Source organism: Toxorhynchites rutilus, chromosome 3, assembly GCF_029784135.1.
Source record: "Toxorhynchites rutilus septentrionalis strain SRP chromosome 3, ASM2978413v1, whole genome shotgun sequence".
Taxonomy (NCBI): Eukaryota; Metazoa; Arthropoda; class Insecta; order Diptera; family Culicidae; genus Toxorhynchites; species Toxorhynchites rutilus.
The window spans coordinates 236513499-236536280 of NC_073746.1; the positions used below are offsets into that span (position 1 = coordinate 236513499).

The window sequence follows — 22782 nt, forward strand, 5'->3', positions numbered from 1 at the left end:
CAAGGATGGCGTTCACCTTCTCAGTATGATAAGCTCCGCCAATTGCGTGTTTTTGCGATGTTTAGTGCTATCTTATTAGGCGCCTTTACGTACTACATTGGTACCGTGGGCGATAGATTTGTAAAAATCGAAAATGGCATCTTAATATGTCACCTATGAAATGTTTACACTGCGAATTTGATAGTAATACGAGTCGTTATTGTAGAGTTATGTCTAAAAGAAGAAATGTCTTATAGTGAAAAACTGTGTTTCGATGGTACGGATACATACGGTCAAACATAAGATGATTTCTTTGTTAGAAAATGGTAATTCAATTCCCAGGACTAAATCCTATGTCTCCATGAGTAGAGAGTTAGGAACAGCTGACAAAACGGCAAAAAATACTCAATTTAAATGAAAATCTCAATGAGGAAACGGAAATGTCATCCAGCAGAATCAGATGGATGAATGAGATGGGTGAGGAAATTTTGACATAGGTCTACGCTTTTCATTTACAGGGTCACCCCATGAAATTGAAAATAATGCATGTAACGAAAATTTTAGAGAATTCAAACGTATAGGGGAGAGGGAGGCAAATTGGCGACGTTAAGCTTTGGCGAGCCCTGGATCTTGGTATTATTTTTTTTTTAATGTTGATGCTGATTCATATAGCCTGAAGTGTTTTCTATCATATTATCTATTGGATGGGCGAAACAACTAAAAAACTTGTCCACCCAAAAGCTTTGCGCAAAAAGCGTCGAATTCGCCATCTTGCCTCCACGTGAAGGCAAGATGGCGAATGCCTGGAGGCAAGTTGGCGAATATGGTTTGGTCACCTAAAAATCAACAAAATGTAATGACGATTATTTATTTATCCTTGGTTGGAACAGTGAAAATGCCATTTTCATCAACACTGTAAATGTCACACGCAGGAAAACGATACTGAGCTCGTATATCTCCCAAAGTTCGAAAAAATAAGTCACAATTTTATTTATTGAACGCCATTAATCGAGCCGCTGAGGTATTTTCTGGCTTTCTCAAAGATAGCTTATGAGCCTTCATAAACATTTCAACCCATGTCCGTCCAGCGCATGTTCCTTTGAAAGGGTGCTCTATGCCATTTTTAACCGCAAACGAATAGGCAATTCTTCGAAGCTGGACCTGAATGTGGCTTTAAAGCGGCCTTTATTGGACGACGTATACTGAAATTGATACAGATTTAATATTTCTTGCATAAAGAACATGGAAACGCAAATGCTGAGTTGAAAATCTAACCTCCATGTCTGGATATTTTCGTGATAGCATCGATAGTTGGTTCTGGCACACCAAACTGTTTTGAAGCACCCAGAACAGACAAACCTTCTTCTATAGCTTTCATAACATTCTCCAAACTGGTATCCGACCAATATTGGTCTCTTTTTCGCTTATAAGTTCTCACCATCTGCAATCAAAAACCAAAAATTAACATAATGTTACAGCTCGCCAACTTGCCCCCAAGCGACTTTTTCAATAAAAAAAATTAGCTGAAAAAAATTGATTGATTGATTGAAACTCGCCGGAAACAAACAGATTATGTACAATAGAGTACCTTTATCATGTATATAATTATTTTGAAGTTTTAACTTTTCTCATAAAGTGGATAATGAAATTTGAAGAAACGGAAAAAAATAACAAAATCACGATTTTTCTCATTTTTATTTTTCACTTTTTTGTGATAACGTTCTAGGCAGAGTTACTGAATACAAAGTTTGGCCTTGTAATGATGCATCTTCAGTAAAAAGTAGGTGGCGCTACCTTCATTACAACGGGTCAAATTACCGATTCGTCATCTTGCCTCCCTCTCCCCTATTACGCAAAATCGTTATTACGAATTCACCTCCAATTGGCAACAGCGTGGGCTTACCAGTTGGCATAGTCGATGGAGCGGAAATGATCTTAGAAGATATAGTCTTCGGAGCCTGGAGGGTTGAATATCGATACAGATATTATGAGAATATTGTTCAGGTTCATGTTCAATCACGGAACTCTCAATGAACGTTTCTATCGTGTAGATCTTGCTACTTATAATCTATGTAATTGTGGTCAATTATTTGATGATATCGAGCACGTTTCTAGGTGTACATTCACGCATACCAGTTCGTGATAACTAAGTACAAAAGTCATTATTTAGCCCGGTGCACTTCTTCAAATCAACTTGCCTCCTTTCTTTTTCCCACGAAAAGTGACCTGTGCAAAATTTCAGCTCTCAAAGTTTTGATTTTTTGGTCCTCGAAAATCTTCCATAGGGGAAGGGAAATTTAGAAAATCAATTTTTTTTTCGATGCCAAATGACTTAAAAATGCATAAAAAGTCTGGTGGTCGATTTTCGGCCAAATTTTTTTTTGTCGAGCTGACACCAGATCTCGACGTTTCATGCATTTTGAAATCATTTGGCATCGAAAATTTTTTTCGATTTTCTCAGTTCCGCCTTGGAAGATTTTCGAGTATGAAAAAAGCGCTTTAATGCACCGATAAATCATGTCCGATTGAGCTGAAATTTGGTACAGATCTTTTTTTTGGGCCAATAAACAAAATGTACATGGTCGGTTTTTGAAATTCGATGGTGAAAGTTTTTTCATACATCTATTGCCACCCTAATATGTATAAATTGGATTTAGGTCTGTAAGTTTTTCTGATTCTCATGGACTTGGAAATTGCTGAACCGATCGGCGTGAAAATTTGTATGTAGGGTTTTTTAGGGTCGGAGAAGGTTCTTATGATTGTTTGAGACCCCTCCCCCTCTCTAAGAGGCAGCTGCCATATAAATGAAACACAAACCTCTGCATAACTCGAGAACTAATCAAGCAAATGGAGCAATTTTAGGGGGCAAGAAATGTTTCTATGTTGAACTCGAGAACTAATAAAACAAATGGAACCAAATTTGGCATGTAGAGGTTTTGAGAGGCAACAAATGTTTCTGTGGTGATTCGACACTCCTCCGCATAACTCGAGGTGTAAGCAAATGGCAAATGGCAAGCAAATGGAGCCTAATCTGGAATGAGAGGGTTTTTGGGCACGAGAAATGTTTTTATGAAGATTTGACACCCCTTCCTCCTCTCAAAGGTGGAGAGGGTTCCATAAAAATATTATACATATTTCAACCAACCATATTCCAATGAAACATGACAATTGAAAATCTTCGGAAAACTAAGAAGGAAAATTTGTATTTGTCGTTATTGTCTTTATTATTTATTTATCATTTGACATCAAGGTCTTTATGGAACTTACTTAAATTTAAACGGACACGCGGAATAGAAACTTTGACGAAATGAGCAAGTAAACATATTAGAATCAAACAAACTTTATACTTCATGAAAACGTCTACAAACAAAATGTATTGGATCGTGTGAGCCATATCGAGTGTTCCTGCGTGTAGCTTGGATGATCTGCCTAGATCGCAGAACTCGTTCAGGTGCATATATGCGCATGCGACCCAGTAGCTCAGAACTGTCAATTTCAGCCCGTAGGATCTTCGTTCCGAATACAGCTTGATTGATAGCACACCGAATTTGGAGGGGTTCAATATGCAACAGCACGCATCGATTCTCATAAGGTGGAAGATTCATCGGGTCACGCCAATGCAGGTTATTCAGCGCCCGCCTCACAAATCTCCTTTGCGCGGACTCAATTCTCGCAATCCACACTGCTTCAAATGGACACCAAACGATAGATTCATACTCTAGAATTGGCCTGACTAGCGAACAGTAAAGAGCACGCAGACACAAGGGATCATCAAAACCTTCAGTGATTTTTTAGATGAACCCTGATTAACGATTGGCTTTATCAATTATAGCTGTGTATTGTAGTGTGAAAGAGAGTCGATAATCCAACAACACTCCAAGATCCTTAACCTTCTCGAAGCGTTCAAGTTGTTCTCCACGATTGGTGTAGTTGTATATGATAGGCCGTCTCCGGAAGGTTATAATTGAACATTTAGCGACACTCACTTCGAGAAAGTTTGTGGTGCACCAATACACAAAACGATCCAAGAACTTCTGCAGGAAACGCTTGGGCTACGCAATTGGGATCAGGTGTTGCAGGCGACTTGCTCCCAGGATTTTCTGGAGTGGAGTTGTTAGATGCTCGATCACGCATCATCGCCTGCTACTTAATCCTTTGACCAAGCTTTCAACCAGTACATATGGTGACAAATATTCATCCGTCGCACCTACTCCGAAGTCACCAAATTTACACACCACGTTCGAGCCACCCAGAAACAGAATAATTTGGAAGCTGCCCCATCTCGCGGGTACGATTACCGTACTCACCACAGCAGTTGCAAATCTGTACGGTCAAGGTTCGCGCATTTTTGGATGACATGTCGTCTGTCCCGCTGCCGGAGGACTATTTAACAAACGAGCCAAATCTCGCGGTAAGCCCTCATGGAATCAGTGTTCAGAGGACGGGTGATACTTACCGTTACGCAGATTCATTCCATGGGTTACGATCGAGGACTTCGGTATGCGAAACAAGGAAGCGTAGTTTTCTCAATCAGATGTAAACACGGTTAAACAATTAAAGCATCCTTTCACAAACACTCGCTAGAGCCTATAGCTTCTGACAGCTTTGGTTAATTCCCGATTGGCATGTACTATCCAGTATGGACATACTTACAACATTAATAAACAGTATTTTTGCACAGTCACAGTCCATTTCAGGCCACCAGCGATACAGAGTCAACCGAGTTTTCTGAATGGCGGAAGGTTTCCAGTCGTCTGAATGAAGCCACGGAGTGAACGCCGAGTTTGAACTTCGAAAGCCGGTGGTTTGAAGGGCCGGATTTCCTGTGGCAATCAAAAGATCGGTGGCCTGAATTTTCACAGCTGGGATTTACACACGAAGAATTACGTCCAAAACTACTCCCTCACACTGCAGCTAGGCACTGTTACGACGCAAAGTACGACGATGCTATGAAAACGATCGTACAAAAACCAGATACCCGTTTAACAGTGTTCGCCAGGTCTCGATGTGCAGCAACAGGCCGATCGTTGAACCGCAAGAGGTTTTAAGCGAGTTGTCTAGTTTAGAAATTTGGCAGAAACCCGAAAAAAAAATCTTTATATTAGGCTGTCAAAAAAGTCATGCGGTATTTTTTTTTAATTTCCATTTGTTCATAAAATTAGTTACAATCATCTGTTTTAAGTCAAATATGCGCCGTTTTGTTCGATGACTTGTTCCCAACGAGATGCCAACTTCATAATACCCCTGTTATAGAAGCTCGCTTCCTTATTGGCAAAAAACTCGGATAGCCAATTTTCACAGGCCCCTTTTGTGGCTAACTTCTGACTACCTAGCTCGTTCGCCATGGACAAAAACAGGTGGTAGTCACTTGGTGCATGGTCCGGACTATACGGCGGATGCAAAAGAACCTTCCATCCGAGCTCCCGGAGCTTCTGGCGCGTCACCAAAGAAGTGTGTGGCCTGGCGTTGTCCTGATGGAAGACAATGCAGCCTCTGTTTATCAGCCTCTTCTTCATGAGTGCTACCTTCAAGCGGTCCAGTTGTTGGCAGTACAGGTCCGAATTGAGCGTTTGGCCATAGGGAAGCAGCTCATAATAGATTATTCCTTGACAATCCCACCAAACACACAACAGAACCTTCCTGGCCGTTAATGAGGGCTTGGCCACCGTCTGAGCCGCTTCAGCGGGCTTCGACCACGACCGTTTGCGCTTCACGTTGTCGTAAGTGACCCACTTTTCATCGCCAGTCACCATCCGCTTCAGAAACGGGTCGATTTTGTTGCGATTCAGCAGCGATTCACATGCGTCGATACGGTCAAAGATGTTTTTTTGCGTCAACGTGTGTGGCACCCATACATCGAGCTTCTTTGTGAATCCAAGCTTCTTCAAATGGTTAATAACGGTTTGATGACTTATCCCCAGCTCTTGGCCGATGCAACGGCTGCTACTATGCCGGTCTTTCTCGGCTAATTCAGCGATTTTGTCGCATTTTCGACGACAGACCTTCCGGAGCGTGGCGCATCTTCGACGACCTCTATATCAGAACGAAAACGTTGAAACCATCGTTGTGCGGTGGAAATGGAAACTATATCGGGTCCATAAACTGTACAAATTTTATTGGCAGCTTGAGATGCATTTTTGCCTTTGTCATAGTAGTACTGTAAAATATGTCGGATTTTCTCTTTATTTTGCTCCATATTTGCGACACTATAACTCACGAACGACTTAACCAAACAAAACACTATCAAGGACTATATTATAGCGCAAAAATACCTTTCCAACAAGCTGTAGTATGACTCGATACAATGAATACAACTAGAACTACGCGCTTACAACGACACTTCGCGGAAATACCGCAGGACTTTTTTGACAGCCTAATATTTCTGGAGTTTAAATGTCCAAGTATAAGCCCTTGGAAGAATTCCCATTATTCACATTTGTTTTCTCTACAAATTATACTTGACACCACCAATTACGCTACGCTAAATATACGACAATCAGGAAAACTTTCTTTTGATGCGTTTGCAAAATGTAGATCGAAAATTGAAATGGTTATCATTAGGACGTTTTAATGTTATTTTTTTTATAAATTCGTTTATTTTTACAGGCTCAGTTACATAAGTTTAAAGGAGCCGAATTCTTAACTATTTACATAAACTATATATATCCATAACAATTATCCTTAATTATATTGTTAATAAGGTAGAAAACCGATTACTCGCGGTTGACTCGAGTTTAGAAGAGTGACATATTTTTATCAGGAAAAGGATGGGATATAAGGGAATTAATGTTGTTATTTACTTTCATTTTTATGAAAATGAGATGAAAAAAAAAGTTGAATGAAATGAAATTAAGATTGGCATCTGGTGCAAAGACTTGTTCACGAAATCTGTAATGAGATTACGTTACCACTTATCTAAAGGTTCCACTTGAAAAGAAATTTCCGGAGCTTGCTATCTATACAATTGATTGAAACTTTTTGTATATATATATATTACCATTTATTCTTGTTTTAATGTTATCAAAAATAAATAATACAGTTCTGTAATTTTTTATAAAATATTCTGAGTAAATTGCTGGACTTTTGCATATATAATTCTTATATGAAAAAAATGTAATTGTTTCATTGAAACTACACTGTCCCTTACGTATGATTTTATTCGATAACAAAGTTTTTTTTTCTGATTCTTGAGTTAGTTCATTTACATCCCATCCAAACTCGCCCACCTCTGTCTATTTTTGACACAGTCCAACCAATGTTCGCACCGATATGAATTGGCCACTTTTTTCGATGCCTTCTCGTTTGTCTCCACTTCTGAATATGTTAAATGTTTACCTAGTTTCGTATTCTTTGGTACTATATGACCAAATTTCACACCAAATTGAGCCCAGTTTCCGTTTCTGTGATGAATTCTGAATGCACCTTTATTTGAAACCCATATTAAGGGGAACCAAGTTTCCCTGGAGTGTTTCCCTTCCTCGTGCTCTTCATCGCTATCTGCAACATTATTATCTGCCTTCTCGTGTACTTCTACGCGTTGAGATTCATCTCCATGATGCCGTTGCTGCTGCTCCCCACTTTCATCGCCATCGATTGCCACGTCGTGTTCCTGCTCCAACAGATTACCGTCATCGTCGTCATCAACATCGGTTTGCACACGATCGATCGGCGATGGGAAAACATTCCGATCATCGCAAAACAAATTTTCATTGCAATTCGGGTGGAGTGACCCAAACAACCGAGTACAAAGAAAGGTAGCGGCATTCTGAGCTTCGAGGGAACATTGGTGTATGTACCCATTGTGGAGCGGTCTCTCAAACGCTGCCTTTTTCGCCAGCAAGGTCATCGGTCGCTCAAATGTATATGGAGTTACAACAGGGGAAGGGGTATTTAAATCCATCACCGATGGACGTAGTTCACGCCTTGGAAATTCTACTGGGTGCCTCACTTGTTGAGAGATGATCATGTTCATCAATCCTCTCGTCGGTTGTTGAAAGGAAGACGGTTGTTGGTTGTAACCGAAATGAGCTTGGTAGTTTCCTTTAAATGAATCCTTTTGAGGTAGCTGCCACTCGTTTTGACCTCCGCTGTTGTATTGATGAGTGATATCATAAGAGTCTTCATGAATACGAAGAAGTTCATTCAGATGGGATTGAATTTCATGAAATTTTTTAACTCGATTCTGCTGAGTGTACGTTGGTTCTGGTTGCGGCCTTTCATAGGTCTCGTAATCTGATGTTTGGAAGTCACGATCATCACGTTCATAAATGTAACGCTTTTGTTTCACACTTGATTCATCTGTAGAACAGCTTATAGTGACTGTCGCTATGATTAGAAAAACCTGAGAGTTCTTCATCGAAAAAAAATATTAGAATTTTTCACACACAAAAAAACAGCTCACGAAGATACTATTTGATCGAGTGATCACGATCAATTGGCACGCGAGACGGATTTATAAACTATTTATGTTTGTTTTGCGGCAACCGCCAAAAGACTTTATATCGACTGCAGAATCTTTTACTGCTGTTTAGTTACGGTCAGTTCACGCCATTCCTTCGCTAGAGTTTATGAACGGAAGTGCCACAAAAGTATATTGAGCTTAATTTACTACCAGTTGAAGACGCTATATAAATATTTTCCAATGTAATACATTGTTACGCGAGCGTTAGCTGCGTCATTCGTGGAGGATGGGAATGGTTGTTTCAATGATTTTGATTATTTTGTTTGCTATTGAATAATTGATTCACAATCTTACATCATAGCAATACTGTCCTATGATAATCAGGGTTACCAATAATGAAATATTTTTGGTTTACACTATTGTTTTTCCATAAAGTCACACAACATTTATGTACAGCTGATATAAAAACTTCGATGAGTTCTTTGCGAAACTCCAAAGAATATTTATATTGGTGGAAACACATTTTTTGTTCAATGCCGAATATCAATTACTCACTGAAATTTGTGAAAGTCCATTGTACAATCTCAATTTCCTTTTTTCTGTCGTGTTTTTGGTTCCAGAATGCATTCTCAGAATATGCACAAACCAAGCATCGTGCAGAGCTTACACTGGCGTGCAGAGCTTACTCTGGCGCGCAGAGGCAAAGCAGTAGAGAAATATTAACTAGATGAATATTAAATCAATCGCATGCCCAATTTAGTTCTAGTCTCGGTTTAGTCAGCGAGTTATATAGACAGTCAATATAATAGACTGAGTCAATATATAGACTGATATACAGTTAATACATAGAAATATTGTCCGAACCGAAGTATAGGTGCGATATCGCTTCGAAAGATCGATAGTATGCTGTGAATGAAAGATCTATCACCGCAGTGCATTTTTTATCGTTCTTCAAATTTTGGTTTCAAACCTAAGGTAGAGATTCGACTAAAAGATACATTGCATCATTGCAAAATTACAAATTTTTGTTTTTATGCATTGTCAATGAATTGGCAGTCCATCCATTGGTGGCATTGGGGAAACAAATGTAAAATCGCCTGGGACCGTAGTGTGTCTAGAGTACATAGACCAGCTTGTGTATTGTTCTCGCGAGGACAAGAATGAATCATGAATCAACCATCTCCTCCTGCTTCTACAAAATCACGCAAACCATCAGGACCACCAAAACCTTATTCTTAAGAGTTTTTATTAAAAAAATCATACATCCTAATTTTAATAAGCGACTGAATAAAATTATTCCGTAGTCCTACGTCGACAAAGCAGTCGGGTCTTGGTGTCTAAGACCCTCATATTTTTTTTCTCGCAAATAGTATGTTTTACTAATGAACATTACTACGGTGCATTCGAAGCATAATATAAACTTAAGTAACACGTTATCGTTAAACCAAACCCTGTATAAACCAGGTAAAAACTGCAGGAGGCGATCTGGCGTAGTGGTAACATCCACACCTCTCACGCAGAGATCACGAGTTCAATTCTTACTCCCGACATTCTTCCAAAAATGGAAGTAAAAGTGAAGAACCAGCCGAAATGTGTTGAAAGTCACTATAATAAAGAAAAATAAAATAAAAAAACACCGACTATCAAATCGCAAATTTAGTTTGCATATCATCATTCAATAAACTTTTCGTATATTATCAATAAAATGCCACCGATGTCGATCCACGATCATACTAAGAGATGCATTTCCAGGGATTTCACGTAAAAATACTGATAAAAAAAAGAGAAAATTTTCACAAACGGTAAAAATCTGTACCATTCTGTACTTTTTGGCGAAAATCTGTAATCTGTACCAAAAATAACGAAACAATCTTTACCTTTTCAGATAAAACTGTACGTGTGGTAACACTGCTCGCAGTTACTATCTTATTTGGGATTCGTTGGCCAGATGAAAGAACTTCGTGCGCCACTGGACGGTTTGTTGAAGAAGAATGCCCGCTGGGATTGGACCGCCGAATGCCAGAGGTCTTTCGAACGTTTCAAGACAATCCTCCCCTCCGATTTGTTGCTGACTGACTTCGATCCAGATAAAGAATTCATCGTTGCAGGTGACGTTTCCAGGAACGATCCGAGTGCAGTGATTATGCATCGGGTCCCTAACGTTGCAGTCAGGGCATCGTACACGTGTCAAACGGTCGCTGATGCCAGCTGAACAAAACTATGGAGAAATCGAGAAGCTTATTTTTGCTGTCATCCGTTTGCACAAAATGGCTTTCGAACGCAGATTCACACTTCAAACCGACCACAAGCCGTTGCTGAAAATATTTGAAAGCAAGAAGGGTATTCCAGCGCTGGGTACTCACGCTGCTGCTCTACAACTTTGACATCTAGTTTGTGCCGACTGCAAGTCACGCTGGTCACGCTGATCTGCTGTCATGCCTGATGAGTTTCAACAGTAAACCGGACTAAAACTACGTCATCGCTGCTGTGCAAATCGAATCGGATGAGAATGCGATCCTCGACGACTCCACCTTTGGTTTAGTTTGAACACATCATCAAGAACGTACAAAATGTATCGCAAAAGGCACATGGGATTGTACAAAACGAATCATTTGTCATTGCTCGGAAGTTCATATATTTTCAAGAGCTCTCAGGTTTCTGTGACTTCAAATCGTTATAGAACCTTTTTTTCTCATCTCTACATGAACCATTCTACAGAATCTGTTGATCATTGATTAGGTAATCCTGACAATATTTGCACCATCGTACAAATAAGGTTCCCGTTTCACCTGCGCATACAATGCTTTTGTTTTCTTCGTATGCACGGTAGTTATAATTCATATCATGATAGACAATTGCACCATGACGAAGTGGTAGCGTATTCGTGATTTGTCCCACACGCAGAAAAAAAATCGCCGTGTGAGTGTCCCGGTAGACCGTGAAAAGGGTCTTAGACCTAGAAAAGAAAGGCTATCCCTTATCCGCGAAGGTGGCAACAGGTCGTCCGAGATCAGCTCGGATTCCGAGGGTTATCGCTGTCATCAGGGATTCGAGGGATTCGGTAGAATATAGTGCGTTCAATCAGCCAAATGGCAAAGGAACACAGGATCAGCGACTCTCGGCACGGAAGATCGTAATGTAAGATTGCGGGGAGGTTCCCCACAAAATAAACACGGAGGTCTACATCGGGATTTTAAGTAAGCATGTTCTTTCGTGGATCAAAGAGCAGCACGTCCCGAAGCCAAATGTTGTATTTCAACATTTCAACAAGAGTATTCAAGTATTTCAACAAAATGCGAATCGCATTCAGATGTGGTTGAAGAAACAGATTCAGATATTATGTTGGGCATTTTTTATTAGACTGTGGAGCTGCACGTATTCACGGACACCAGTGAACACGCTTATGGAAGTTAAGACGATTTTTAAAAAATGCACGCGATTCCTTTGACAGTCGAAACAGACGTGAAATGCTCTCTTTATTCTATATTAGTTTGGAGTTTACATAAATTGCTTTCCTAAGCATCCGCGTGCCTATCGCGGGTCTGATTCCTTAAAATATATATAAAAACAATCACGCGCTGTTGACGGCGTATTTTCTGGAAATCGAACGATGTGTTTGGATATCGTTATCTCGAATGATTCGTCTAATGTGGCGAATTATGTTTTTCGGATGTTAACTTGGATATATCGATTATCGGGCGATTGTGAAAGGTAATCTCATATATTTCTCAGTATTACTTCGCTTCAAAGTAGCACCGCATGAGCGAAAATCGGTACCACGTCTAGAAATGATGACAACTGTCATAAGAGCACAAATGCTGCACTCGTTTTTCAATGTCCATTCCATCAAATTTGATCGGTACGTTTTATGAACATATATTCGTTCCGACTAACACAAGTTCGAGCAATATCTCGAGTTCCGAATCGGCGAAGTATTGGGACTGATAAGACCGACTAGATAGACCAGTATTCCATTAAAGTTAAATTCTACAGACGTGGTATCCGGTTCATCGGGCCAAAATTTCCTTAATGAGCCCGAAGCAACCTGGTCGTTATGGTTGGCTATGAGCGAGAAAATGAGACGTCTAGTATCCAAAAGAACGTTCTAGTTTAATCGGCTTTAGCGCTTCTCAATCGTTCCAGGAACCCACTCGGTTACGTTGCGTTGGTGAACCAAATCATCTGCTTCGAACTCCCGTTTGATGGTGTTGTGGCGTCTGTTGAACTGGTTGTTTTGCTTCGTATTCACTTCAGTTATGCTTGGAATCTGTGGCCTGACACGATCGAGTGTTGTTTGGATCGGTCTTCCCAAGAACAGTTCAACAGGTGACTTTCCTTCAGGAGCGTTTCGATTCGGGGTTGAGCGATACTTGGATAACAGCATCTGGAGATGCTGAAAAGTGGCCATGTTTTCCTCCTTTACAAGCTTCTTGAGTCCTCTCTTCAGTGTGTCAACAAACCTTTCAGCCTGTCCATTCGACTACAGGGGATACGGAGCTATTATCGGGTGACAGATTCCGTTTGCTTTACAGAACCGCTTGAACATTGAACTGATGAACTGGGGACCATTGTCTGACACCAGTGTTCGTGGATTTCCATCCTTTGTGATGGTTTCTTCGAGAATATCCAGTGTTACCGTCGTTCTGGTACTGCGGGTGCGGAAAACTTCAGACTATTTGGAATAATCATCGACGATAACCAGATAGCAGTAACCATCCACGGGACCAGCGTAGACGATGTGAATGCGGTCCCTGGGCTTCGACGGAATCGACCAGGACTCACGATAAGTTTTCCTCGGGGATTTGGCGACTTTTTCACAGGAATTGCAATGTCGAAGACAGGTTCCTACGTCGTCGTCTATATTTTGCCAGTAAACGAAGCTTCTAGCCAACGTCTTCATGCGATCCATCCCAGGATGTCCACGATGCATTTGACGGAAGATGCGCTTCCGGAAACGTGCTGGAATGACGACCCTGTCAACAAACATTATGTAATCTTAAACAATCTGCAGGCTGTCTCGTCTGTCGAAGAACTGGCGAATGGCTGGATCCTGTAGTTGGGTTGCAGTTTGCGACCAACCTTGGTTGTTGTGCTGGATTATTTCTTGTAGGACTGAATCACGGATTGTCTCCTTGACTATTATTTCAGATGTGACCGGCAAAGCAGAGGTGGAGTCGTCGAGGATCGCATTCTCATCCGATTCGATTTGCACAGCAGCGATGACGTAGTTTTCGTCCGGTTTACTGTTGAAACTCATCAGGCATGACAGCAGATCAGCGTGACCAGCGTGACTTGCAGTCGGCACAAACTAGATGTCAAAGTTGTAGAGCAGCAGCGTGAGTAACCAGCGCTGGAATACCCTTCTTGCTTTCAAATATTTTCAGCAACGGCTTGTGGTCGGTTTGAAGTGTGAATCTGCGTTCGAAAGCCATTTTGTGCAAACGGATGACAGCAAAAATAAGCTTCTCGATTTCTCCATAGTTTTGTTCAGCTGGCATCAGCGACCGTTTGACACGTGTACGATGCCCTGACTGCAACGTTAGGGACCCGATGCATAATCACTGCACTCGGATCGTTCCTGGAAACGTCACCTGCAACGATGATTTCTTTATCTGGATCGAAGTCAGTCAGCAACAAATCGGAGGGGAGGATTGTCTTGAAACGTTCGAAAGACCTCTGGCATTCGGTGGTCCAATCCCAGCGGGCATTCTTCTTCAACAAACCGTCCAGTGGCGCACGAAGTTCTTTCATCTGGCCAACGAATCCCAAATAAGATAGTAACTGCGAGCAGTGTTGCCACACGTACAGTTTTATCTGAAAAGATAAAGATTTTTTCGTTATTTTTGGTACAGATTACAGATTTTCGCCAAAAAGTACAGATTGGTACAGATTTTTACCGTTTGTGAAATTTTTTTTTTTTTTATCAGTATTTTTACTTGAAATCCCTGGAAATGCATCTCTTAGTATGATCGTGGATCGACATCAGCGGCATTTTATTGATAATATACGAAAAGTTTATTGAATGATGATATGCAAACTAAATTAGAACATGTATAACCATCATCAGACACATAATCAAATGCATATAAATGAGTATTTTTTCATACTTCATGATTTTTTCTCTACAATGAATATTTCCGATGGTACAAATTTTTTGAAGACAAAGTACAGATGAGAAAGATTTATATTATGGCAACACTGGCTGCGAGACGTCCTTCGGGCTGGCATCTGGGAAATGGTGCGCGTCTTCTCAGGATTAGAATGAAGACCATCCTTGTCGATGTTATGACACAGGAATTTGATTTGTGAAAGAGAGAGAAACAACGGTTAGACACCTGGAATGACTGCTGTTATGCTGTCGATGATCCTCTGGAAAGCACCAGGGGTGGATTTGATTCCGGGCGGCAAACGGTTGTAATTGAACAATCCTTGATGAGTGTTGACTGTCAGCATCTTACGGGATTCCTCTTCGACTTCTACTTGGAAGTATACGTCTGAGAGGTCGTTGCGGGAAAGCGGGAACCAGCTAGCTTCCGGATTCGGCAAAGGATGGCAATCGGATTCCAGCGCGTCGTTGGGACTTGTAGAGTAATCACCACAGACACGAACGGAGAGGTTGTCAGCCTTGCGGGCAACCACGATGGCGGTCGCCCAGTTGGAGAATTGAACTGATGAAATAATTACTTTATCTTGCAATCTTTCTAGCTCGGCGTCACCCTTGAGAAGTGCAGCGTAGAACACTGGCCTCTTTGGACAATACACAGGGTGTGACTCGGGTTTGAGGAACAGCTTCACTTGTGCTTTGGTGCAACAACAAAGGTAGCTTTGAAAAACATCAGGAAATCTGGAACGGAGCTCATCTACCAAGGGCTCGGACTTCTACTATACGGACTGGATCAGTGTGTTGAACGGAACCGACCAGATATCGAATTGACCGATCATGAAAACCTAACATGCCGGGGGTTCGAGTTCGATTCCCGTTCTGGTCGGGGAAAATCTTCATCAAAGAAATTTCATCGGTCTCGATCTTCATTCGACCGTGGGACGATTTCCATCGCTGGTGATTGTTGCGTGGACATAGTTATTCCATTAGTCAATTTAGTCAATTAAGGACCCTGAGTTTTGAACTCACGATCGATCGCTTACTAAGCGAACGCGCGATCAATGTGGCTACGAAGACCCCCTATTTAGTGGGCATCTGTTAAAAAAGAAGGAGGAGATAATCGAATTGTTTTGAATACGAATTTCCTCTACCTTATGTGGAGTGCATATTGATTCCACCGGAGCTATCATTTCTCAGCTTGAAGCACAGGATGTTGCATTTGCGTTTGGCGACTACAATCAGTCTGGTTTAGTATGAAATATCCCGTCGAATGCTCCACCTTCTATTGACTGCTCACGATTACGTTTTCCGACTGCTTCTTCGACCTACTCGATGTATTCTGTTTTCATGGAAAACGCAGATCAATACAGTGCTGAACAGGAATGACCGCTTGCTCGATCTAGTGCTAGCAAATGATGCTGCTTTATCAAGGTGCTCGATCACCGAGGCCGTCAATCCAGTTATTCCGCTCGACCCCGATCATCCAGCACTAGAAGTTGACGTCAATCTACCGATGCCAACTGGATTTGTAGATGTACCAGATCTGACTTCCTTCAATTTCCAGAAAGCGGATTTCGCAGCTATAGCTCAAGTCGACTGGGAATTTCTGGAGACCATCGAGGATGTGAATGCTGCCGTTGCCAGGTTTTCTGATGTCATGACCCGTATCATCGCTGATTGCGTTCCTGCGCGGAGGACTGCACGGAAACCAATCTGGGGCAATGGACGACTGAGAGAACTCAAAAGATTGCGATCCTCTGCTCTCCGGCGTTGCTGTAGGCTGCGATGTCCGTTTGCTAAGCAAGAGCTGAACCGGACGAGCAACGAATACCGTTTATACAATCGCTTCCTGTATACACAGTATACGAGGCGTATGCAGAAAAATCTCCGTAGAAACCCGAAACTTTTCTGGTCCTTTGTCAACTCCAAGAGAATGGAAAAAGGCTTGCCCGTAAACATGTTTCTGGTGAACCACTCGGTTTACACTGCACTCGAGAAATGCGATATTTTCGCTACTCACTTCAAGCGAGCATTCAATTACCGTTCGTCCTCCGAAATGCAAGTTACCGCTGCCGTTAGAGACACTCAAACCAATTATTGAATCTTGACATCTTTCGAGTCACCAGCGATGTTGTGGAGGCTGCGATCCGCAAATTAAAGTATTCCTTGACACCCGGTATCCCTTCTTGTGTACTGAAAAAATGTGCACCAAGTCTTGCCTGTCCTTTATCGGTCCTATTCGACACCTCTCTACAGCAGAGTATGTTTCCTTCGCTATGGAAGCAGTCAGTGATGTTTCCAGTACACAAGAAAGGAGACAAACGTAACAAAGAAAACTACCGAGGAATAACATCACTTTGCGCCTGTTCGAAAGTTTTCATTGTCAATATGTTTTCATTGTCAATGATGCTGTGTTTCCTGTTGCAAGAACTATCTGTCATTGGATCAGCACGGTTTCTTCCCAAAAAGGTCTGTCGCAACTAATTTGGTCTACTTTGTTTCCATTTGTCTGCGTAATATGGAGCATGGTACACAGGTGGACGCAGTGTATACGGATCTCGAGGCTACTTTCGACCGCGTTGATCATAAAATCCTTCTAGCAAGACTGAACAAACTCGGGATTGCATCAAGACTCACGACATGGTTGAACTCGTATCTGAAAGATAGACGGATGTGTGTCAAAATCGGACAATCTGCGCCAATTAGAAATAACTTGCCTAATGAATTTTGAGGGGTTCAGAATGAAAGGGGTGTAAGTGACATCCTCGATTTCTCTACATCGACTCTCTCTTTTGTCATAACTTACTTGCAAACACATTCCATGCTGTATTTGACAATTGGTCAAAACCTCATCTATCGGATTCTATAGCAATCTCAAATTGGAACGTTTTTGCAGTTGAGTTTTTAACTAAAGAGAAAGTTAATAAAGAAAAATCGATCAAATCACCTACACCCCTTTCATTCTGAACCCCTCAAAATTCATTAGGTAAGTTATTCCTGATTAGCACCTATCTCGCTACAGCTATCAACCTACCGATTCCTAAATAGTAGACAAGTAGTGCAGTAGAAAAAATGGGGCATACTATAATAGTTTGAGACAATGGATGCACTTTAAAAAAGTGAAGTAGTATGAGGCTTTATTCAAGTGCTATAAAAATGAACAAATTAGGGAAAATATGTGTGAGCGCGATAATCGGAAAAGAAAATATGAAAATAATAAGAAGCGTCGAAATTTGTCTAAACAAAACAAATACAAAATGATTTGGCTCAAACTAGAGGCTAATCATAGAAACACCCCTTCAAAATTCGTTTCAGTATCCGTAACAGATTGTATCAGATCGGTTTCTCTGATATATTATAATGTCGCTGTGCGGTGCACCTTAATATTATATTATCTTGAAGTATCTGATCTCCTTCGCTCGGGATAACTATCTGTAGTCGGTGCCGAAAACTACGCTTGAAGAGTTTAATGACCGATTGGTTGTAAAAAATGAAAAAAACGGCTTGATCGACACGCGGTGTAAAAGAAGATACACAATGTATAAAACCATTCAAGGTGCACGAATGTGCTATCATTCGATGGTAGTAAGTGGTTCGATTCACACTCTGGATAAGATCAACATGAACGTGAGAATTAATTAAAGCGATCTGCGGTAAACATATTAACCTTTCCTGATTTACAGCTAATCTTACAAGCTTCAATTCTGCTGATTATTGGTTCGTTCGTGGCTACAGAAGATTATCTCGAGATGACCGAACGCCATATTGAAAAGCATGGGTCTCCAGCACTAGACACGCAAGAGATGCGAACCGAAAGAAATAATGGTCAAGAGACCACAAACAATCACTACATCGAAGACCAAACTAATTTGGATCGTTCTGAAATATCAAGCAATGAATTTTCTGAGAGATCTAGCGATGAATATTCTCCAACCTTCTATAATTACCTGTACGATACGCAACCCGCCAGTGAAAGATATGCTAATCACAAATATCCTATCTGGGATCCTCTTGAACGATACATTCACCAAAATGACATTGACTACAGCTTCGGAAAGGAAAATCTGAACGGATGGAAGCCAATCGTACCTCAGAGAGAAATTTATCCGACGGAAACACCCGTGCATGGGTCCATCTCTTTGGCTACAACTTACTCAACGAACGCCGAGAAACAGGTTCCCGCTGCTATCGAATATCATCAGCCTAGTCCTATGAGCCCAAGCAAAAAAGAGGCATGTATAGTCCGTACACCCGAACCAATAATGATTACCATTGAGAAGTACTATCCGGTGTATATACCGCGGCCGGTTTATATAGAAAAGCCAACACACACGCAGCAGATTTTTGGCAAAAATAAAAAGATTAATTTACTAGGATAGAATACTAGAATTTTAAGTTATTTATTATTAAATTATTTATCAATAATAAACGTGCCACATCCAGATCAACTTCCGGTTATGCGTTGGTGTGATGGAAGTCATCCCTATTTTTTACCCGAAAAAGAAAATAAACTCGACAATTCAACAGAAACCGTCACCGTCATTCTGCGCTCCTTACGCTCCGTTCTACATCGGTAGCAATCATCACAAAACAACAGAAAACACGACAAAACATGACATGTGCGATAAAAGTTTTTCCAACAGATGAAAGAATGCACGGATGTTATCACATCATGGCCCTTTTTTGTTCCCACGTCGAGCCAACTGGTTAAAGGAACGATGAAAAGAGATCCCTGGGTGAAGATAATTTTATCGTGTGGCAAATTCTGCCGACAGTTTAATTTGGAGTTTTGTATTGTGACCGCTATTGTACGTTTTGTTTTTGAGGCTGTAGCAAAATAAAGTGACATAGATATGAATATGAAAACTGGTTGAAGTAATCCGGTCGATAAGAAAGTCATCCTACACTGCGTTTAGCAACTATAGAACCACTCATTTTATCTGAGTTTCCAGAGATATGTAAGAAGTCGTTTGAATTGAAATATATAGTGTAGGATATAACAACTATTTTCATTTAATAGACTGGCCATTTGAACTTTATTGTTGTGTACAAGAGCGAAACATTTAAAAAAACAAAAATTCCAGTGTTTCATGACTATAGAACCAGATGGAACAACTCTCACTCCTTTACAAAATGTACACCAATTTAACATGAATTACAATAAGTTTCTAATTCATAGGTCATCTTTAGTTCTCAATCAGTTTAAATAACCCGTTCGGGGTGGTTTTGACCAAGCTGCGTCATGTTGTAGTTTGTATCTCGGTCTACGCAGAGGATACTGCTCATTTAAGCTCTTCAAATGACTCATACTGCTTGTAAGCTGCATTTACTATTCGTCCGATCACTCATCATAAGTTCCTGACATGGTTTTGATTTGGTGAACAAGCTGACCAGTCCAGAATTTGAAGCCATTGCCATTCCAGCCATTCCGCCATTGTGTACGCGGGTAATAAGATTCCGTGTCAGGAAGAGTAGAAGTGTGGATTGAAGTCAGGTTGAATGAAGAGACAAATTTGTATTTATTAGTTACATCAATTAGAATAACCATTTGCTAGAATAGTTCATCAGTCATCATCGCTCTTAACACTCGTCAATTCAAGGCATGTTGACGGCGAATGCCGAATGCGAATCCTAGTCGATGTGAAGCTACTGAGAGGATAGTTGATTTTCATGTTTCATCTTCGGAGATTTCGGGCCGTGATCAAACTAAACTGTTAAAAAAATCAGATAGATAGATATTCCAACACAGACGACATTCTCTGGTTTTCTTGTATCGATGGTTATAAATGTACATAACAATCCTTATTTGTAGAACCGTCCCTACAGCATTATTAATCGTTCGGCCACTTTTCTTTCTTTAGTTTATTTAATTTAGCTGAATACGAGAAGAAGTCATCAACTTACAGTGCAAGTGGATTTGGGTAAATGTAGCAGGCTAAATAAAACCATTAATATTTCTCGATAGCATATCCGAAACTTTCCGAAACGTTACTTTGGGGATAGTAGAGTGTTGCCATCTTCCAAGTCATCTCCTCTCTTTTGATTCTGATAAGTGCTTAAAAAAGCATGTGAGAAGGTATAAGGAAACCAGGCCATGCAATAGCCTGGTTTCCTTATACCTTCCAGATGGGCAGCGCAGTTCACTTTGACGAACGGCTCAGTCGCTAACCGTTCACCTAAATGAACCAGTTCTTTCGAACCGGTTTTGAATATTGAATGTTAGCTGGAACCCAACATGAATCTACCTCAATGCTATTCATGTCCTGGCATTGATATCGTTGGATTAGTTAGAACTTTTTCTAATTTGTATGGAATTATTTTCATGTTGGTAATTACGGGGGTGCTTCTTCACAAAACACAATTTGTATATAAAATTATGTTTCTTACCTAACAATGATGTATGTAATAATTTGATTCGCGCATTTCTCCGTATTTTCTGACTTAATCTAGATTCCATTAAATATCATTTAATACTGGTTCAGAGAAAATCAGAGATCAGAGAAAAAAAAATTCTTCGATTTTTTCAACCATTTTTACTGGTTATCACGATAATACGTGCAATAGGGCAAACAATGGATTGAATGCAACGAAAAAACACTTTCAATTTGCCACCATAAAATTATTTGTTTATCCCATTCATGAATTGACTCAGCTTCCTTCGGTTTATTTTTCTGACATACAGAAAGTATTAAATTGAAAATGTAAAGCTTTACCGAGAGTCAAATTGAATAGGAATAATGAAACCAATCCCAATTTAAATTCCAAATTAAGTATACATTAACAAAATGGGTCACGCGTTACATTCATTCTTCTTTTGAATGACAATACCGTTATCTTTTTATGTTTTTTTTTTTTTCAAGGGTTCCAATGGCGTTATATTCATCCGTTCCCTCCAACGCATACGTATTCAGTTGAGCTGCACATTATTGGTTCCCAAACAGTTCGCTCATAATCTGTTCATTCGGAATCAGTTCGTATGGCGAACTATCGACTTTAAAAAAAAAAAGAACGACCGTTCGTTCAATTTTTTGTCGAACCAATTCTTTCGTACCGTTCGTGAATGGTTCGCCCATCTCTACCATGGAGACTAAAACCCGAGATACAGGCAAACATGTTGTTCCTTGCTCTTCCCCCACAGCACAAGCAGCGAGAGAGATCTAATCTAATCTAATCTAAAAATATACTCACTTAATTCGCTAAATTGTTTACTTGTTTTATTATCTTCACTGTTCAGGTTATAATCGAAAAAATGCTAGATAAATCTTGTATCTATCGGTATATGGTATAACATATGTCGCAAAAACGATTTTGCGTAATATGCATTTGAAATCTTTTAATTTTACGTAGAGTGACTCCCCTATAAAGAAATCAAACGTAGGACTACGTCAAAAGAAATGGTGCTCGAAAATCGCAATTTGAGCTAGCCCGTGAATTTAATATCTCACACGATACCGTTTGTCATATTTTGAATGATGTTTTGGGCATGAAAAAACTCGCAGCACGACTAGTACCAAAAGAGCTCAATTTTCTTCAAAAATTTCAATGCAATCAAGTGATTGAAGACATGATCAAATTCTTTTCTTTTGACTTTTCCTGTTTTCGAAACTCAAATTACCGCTCCATGAGTCCCACGAAGAGATAAAAAATATGAAGACATATAAACGAATCCGCAATTCCTGAATACAGCCATACAAATGTTTCGATGACTGGATTATTCTTTGGAAAAAGTGTAGTCCTTCGCCTATTTTGAAGGCGATAATACGTTGCGTTTCACAACTATAGAACCACTCGTTTTTTCTGAGTTTCCAGAGATATGTACGAAGTCGGTTGAATTGAAGTATATAGTTAGAATACAATAACATTTATAAGACTGGCCATTTGAACTTTATTGTTGTGCTCAGGCGCGAAACATTCAAAACCTAAAATTCCATTGTTTCATAACTATAGAACCAGATGGAAAAACTCTCACTCCTTTACAAAATTAACGTCAATTTCACATGAATTACAATAAGTTTCTAATTCGTAGGTCATCTTTAGTTCTCAATCAGTTCGAATAACCCAATCGGGGTGGTTTCGACCAAGCTACGCCATGTTGTGGTGTGTATCTCGTTCTACACAGAGGATACTGCTCGTTTAAGCTCTTCAAATCACTTATAATGCTTATCAGCTGCATCTACTATTCGTCCGATCACTCCTCATAAGTTCCTGACAGGGTTTTGATTTGGTAAACAAGCTGACTAAATCTGAAGCCGCTATTCATTAAACCAAGCCACGACTTTCCAGATTTTATGAATTGATG

General features: G+C 40.3%; 2 protein-coding genes across 2 annotated transcripts in view; one reads left to right on the forward strand and one right to left on the reverse strand.

The window, feature by feature from the left end:
- LOC129775690 (uncharacterized) overlaps positions 1 to 22782 on the forward strand; it is a 177348-nt gene that overhangs the window by 45392 nt on the left and 109174 nt on the right.
- Positions 14708 to 22782, reverse strand: part of LOC129774047 (uncharacterized protein K02A2.6-like) — a 32147-nt gene continuing 24072 nt past the window's right edge. The window contains exon 2 of the mRNA XM_055777744.1: positions 14708 to 15127. Coding sequence (XP_055633719.1) covers positions 14708 to 15127 — 420 coding nt within the window. The remainder of the gene's footprint in view (positions 15128 to 22782) is intronic.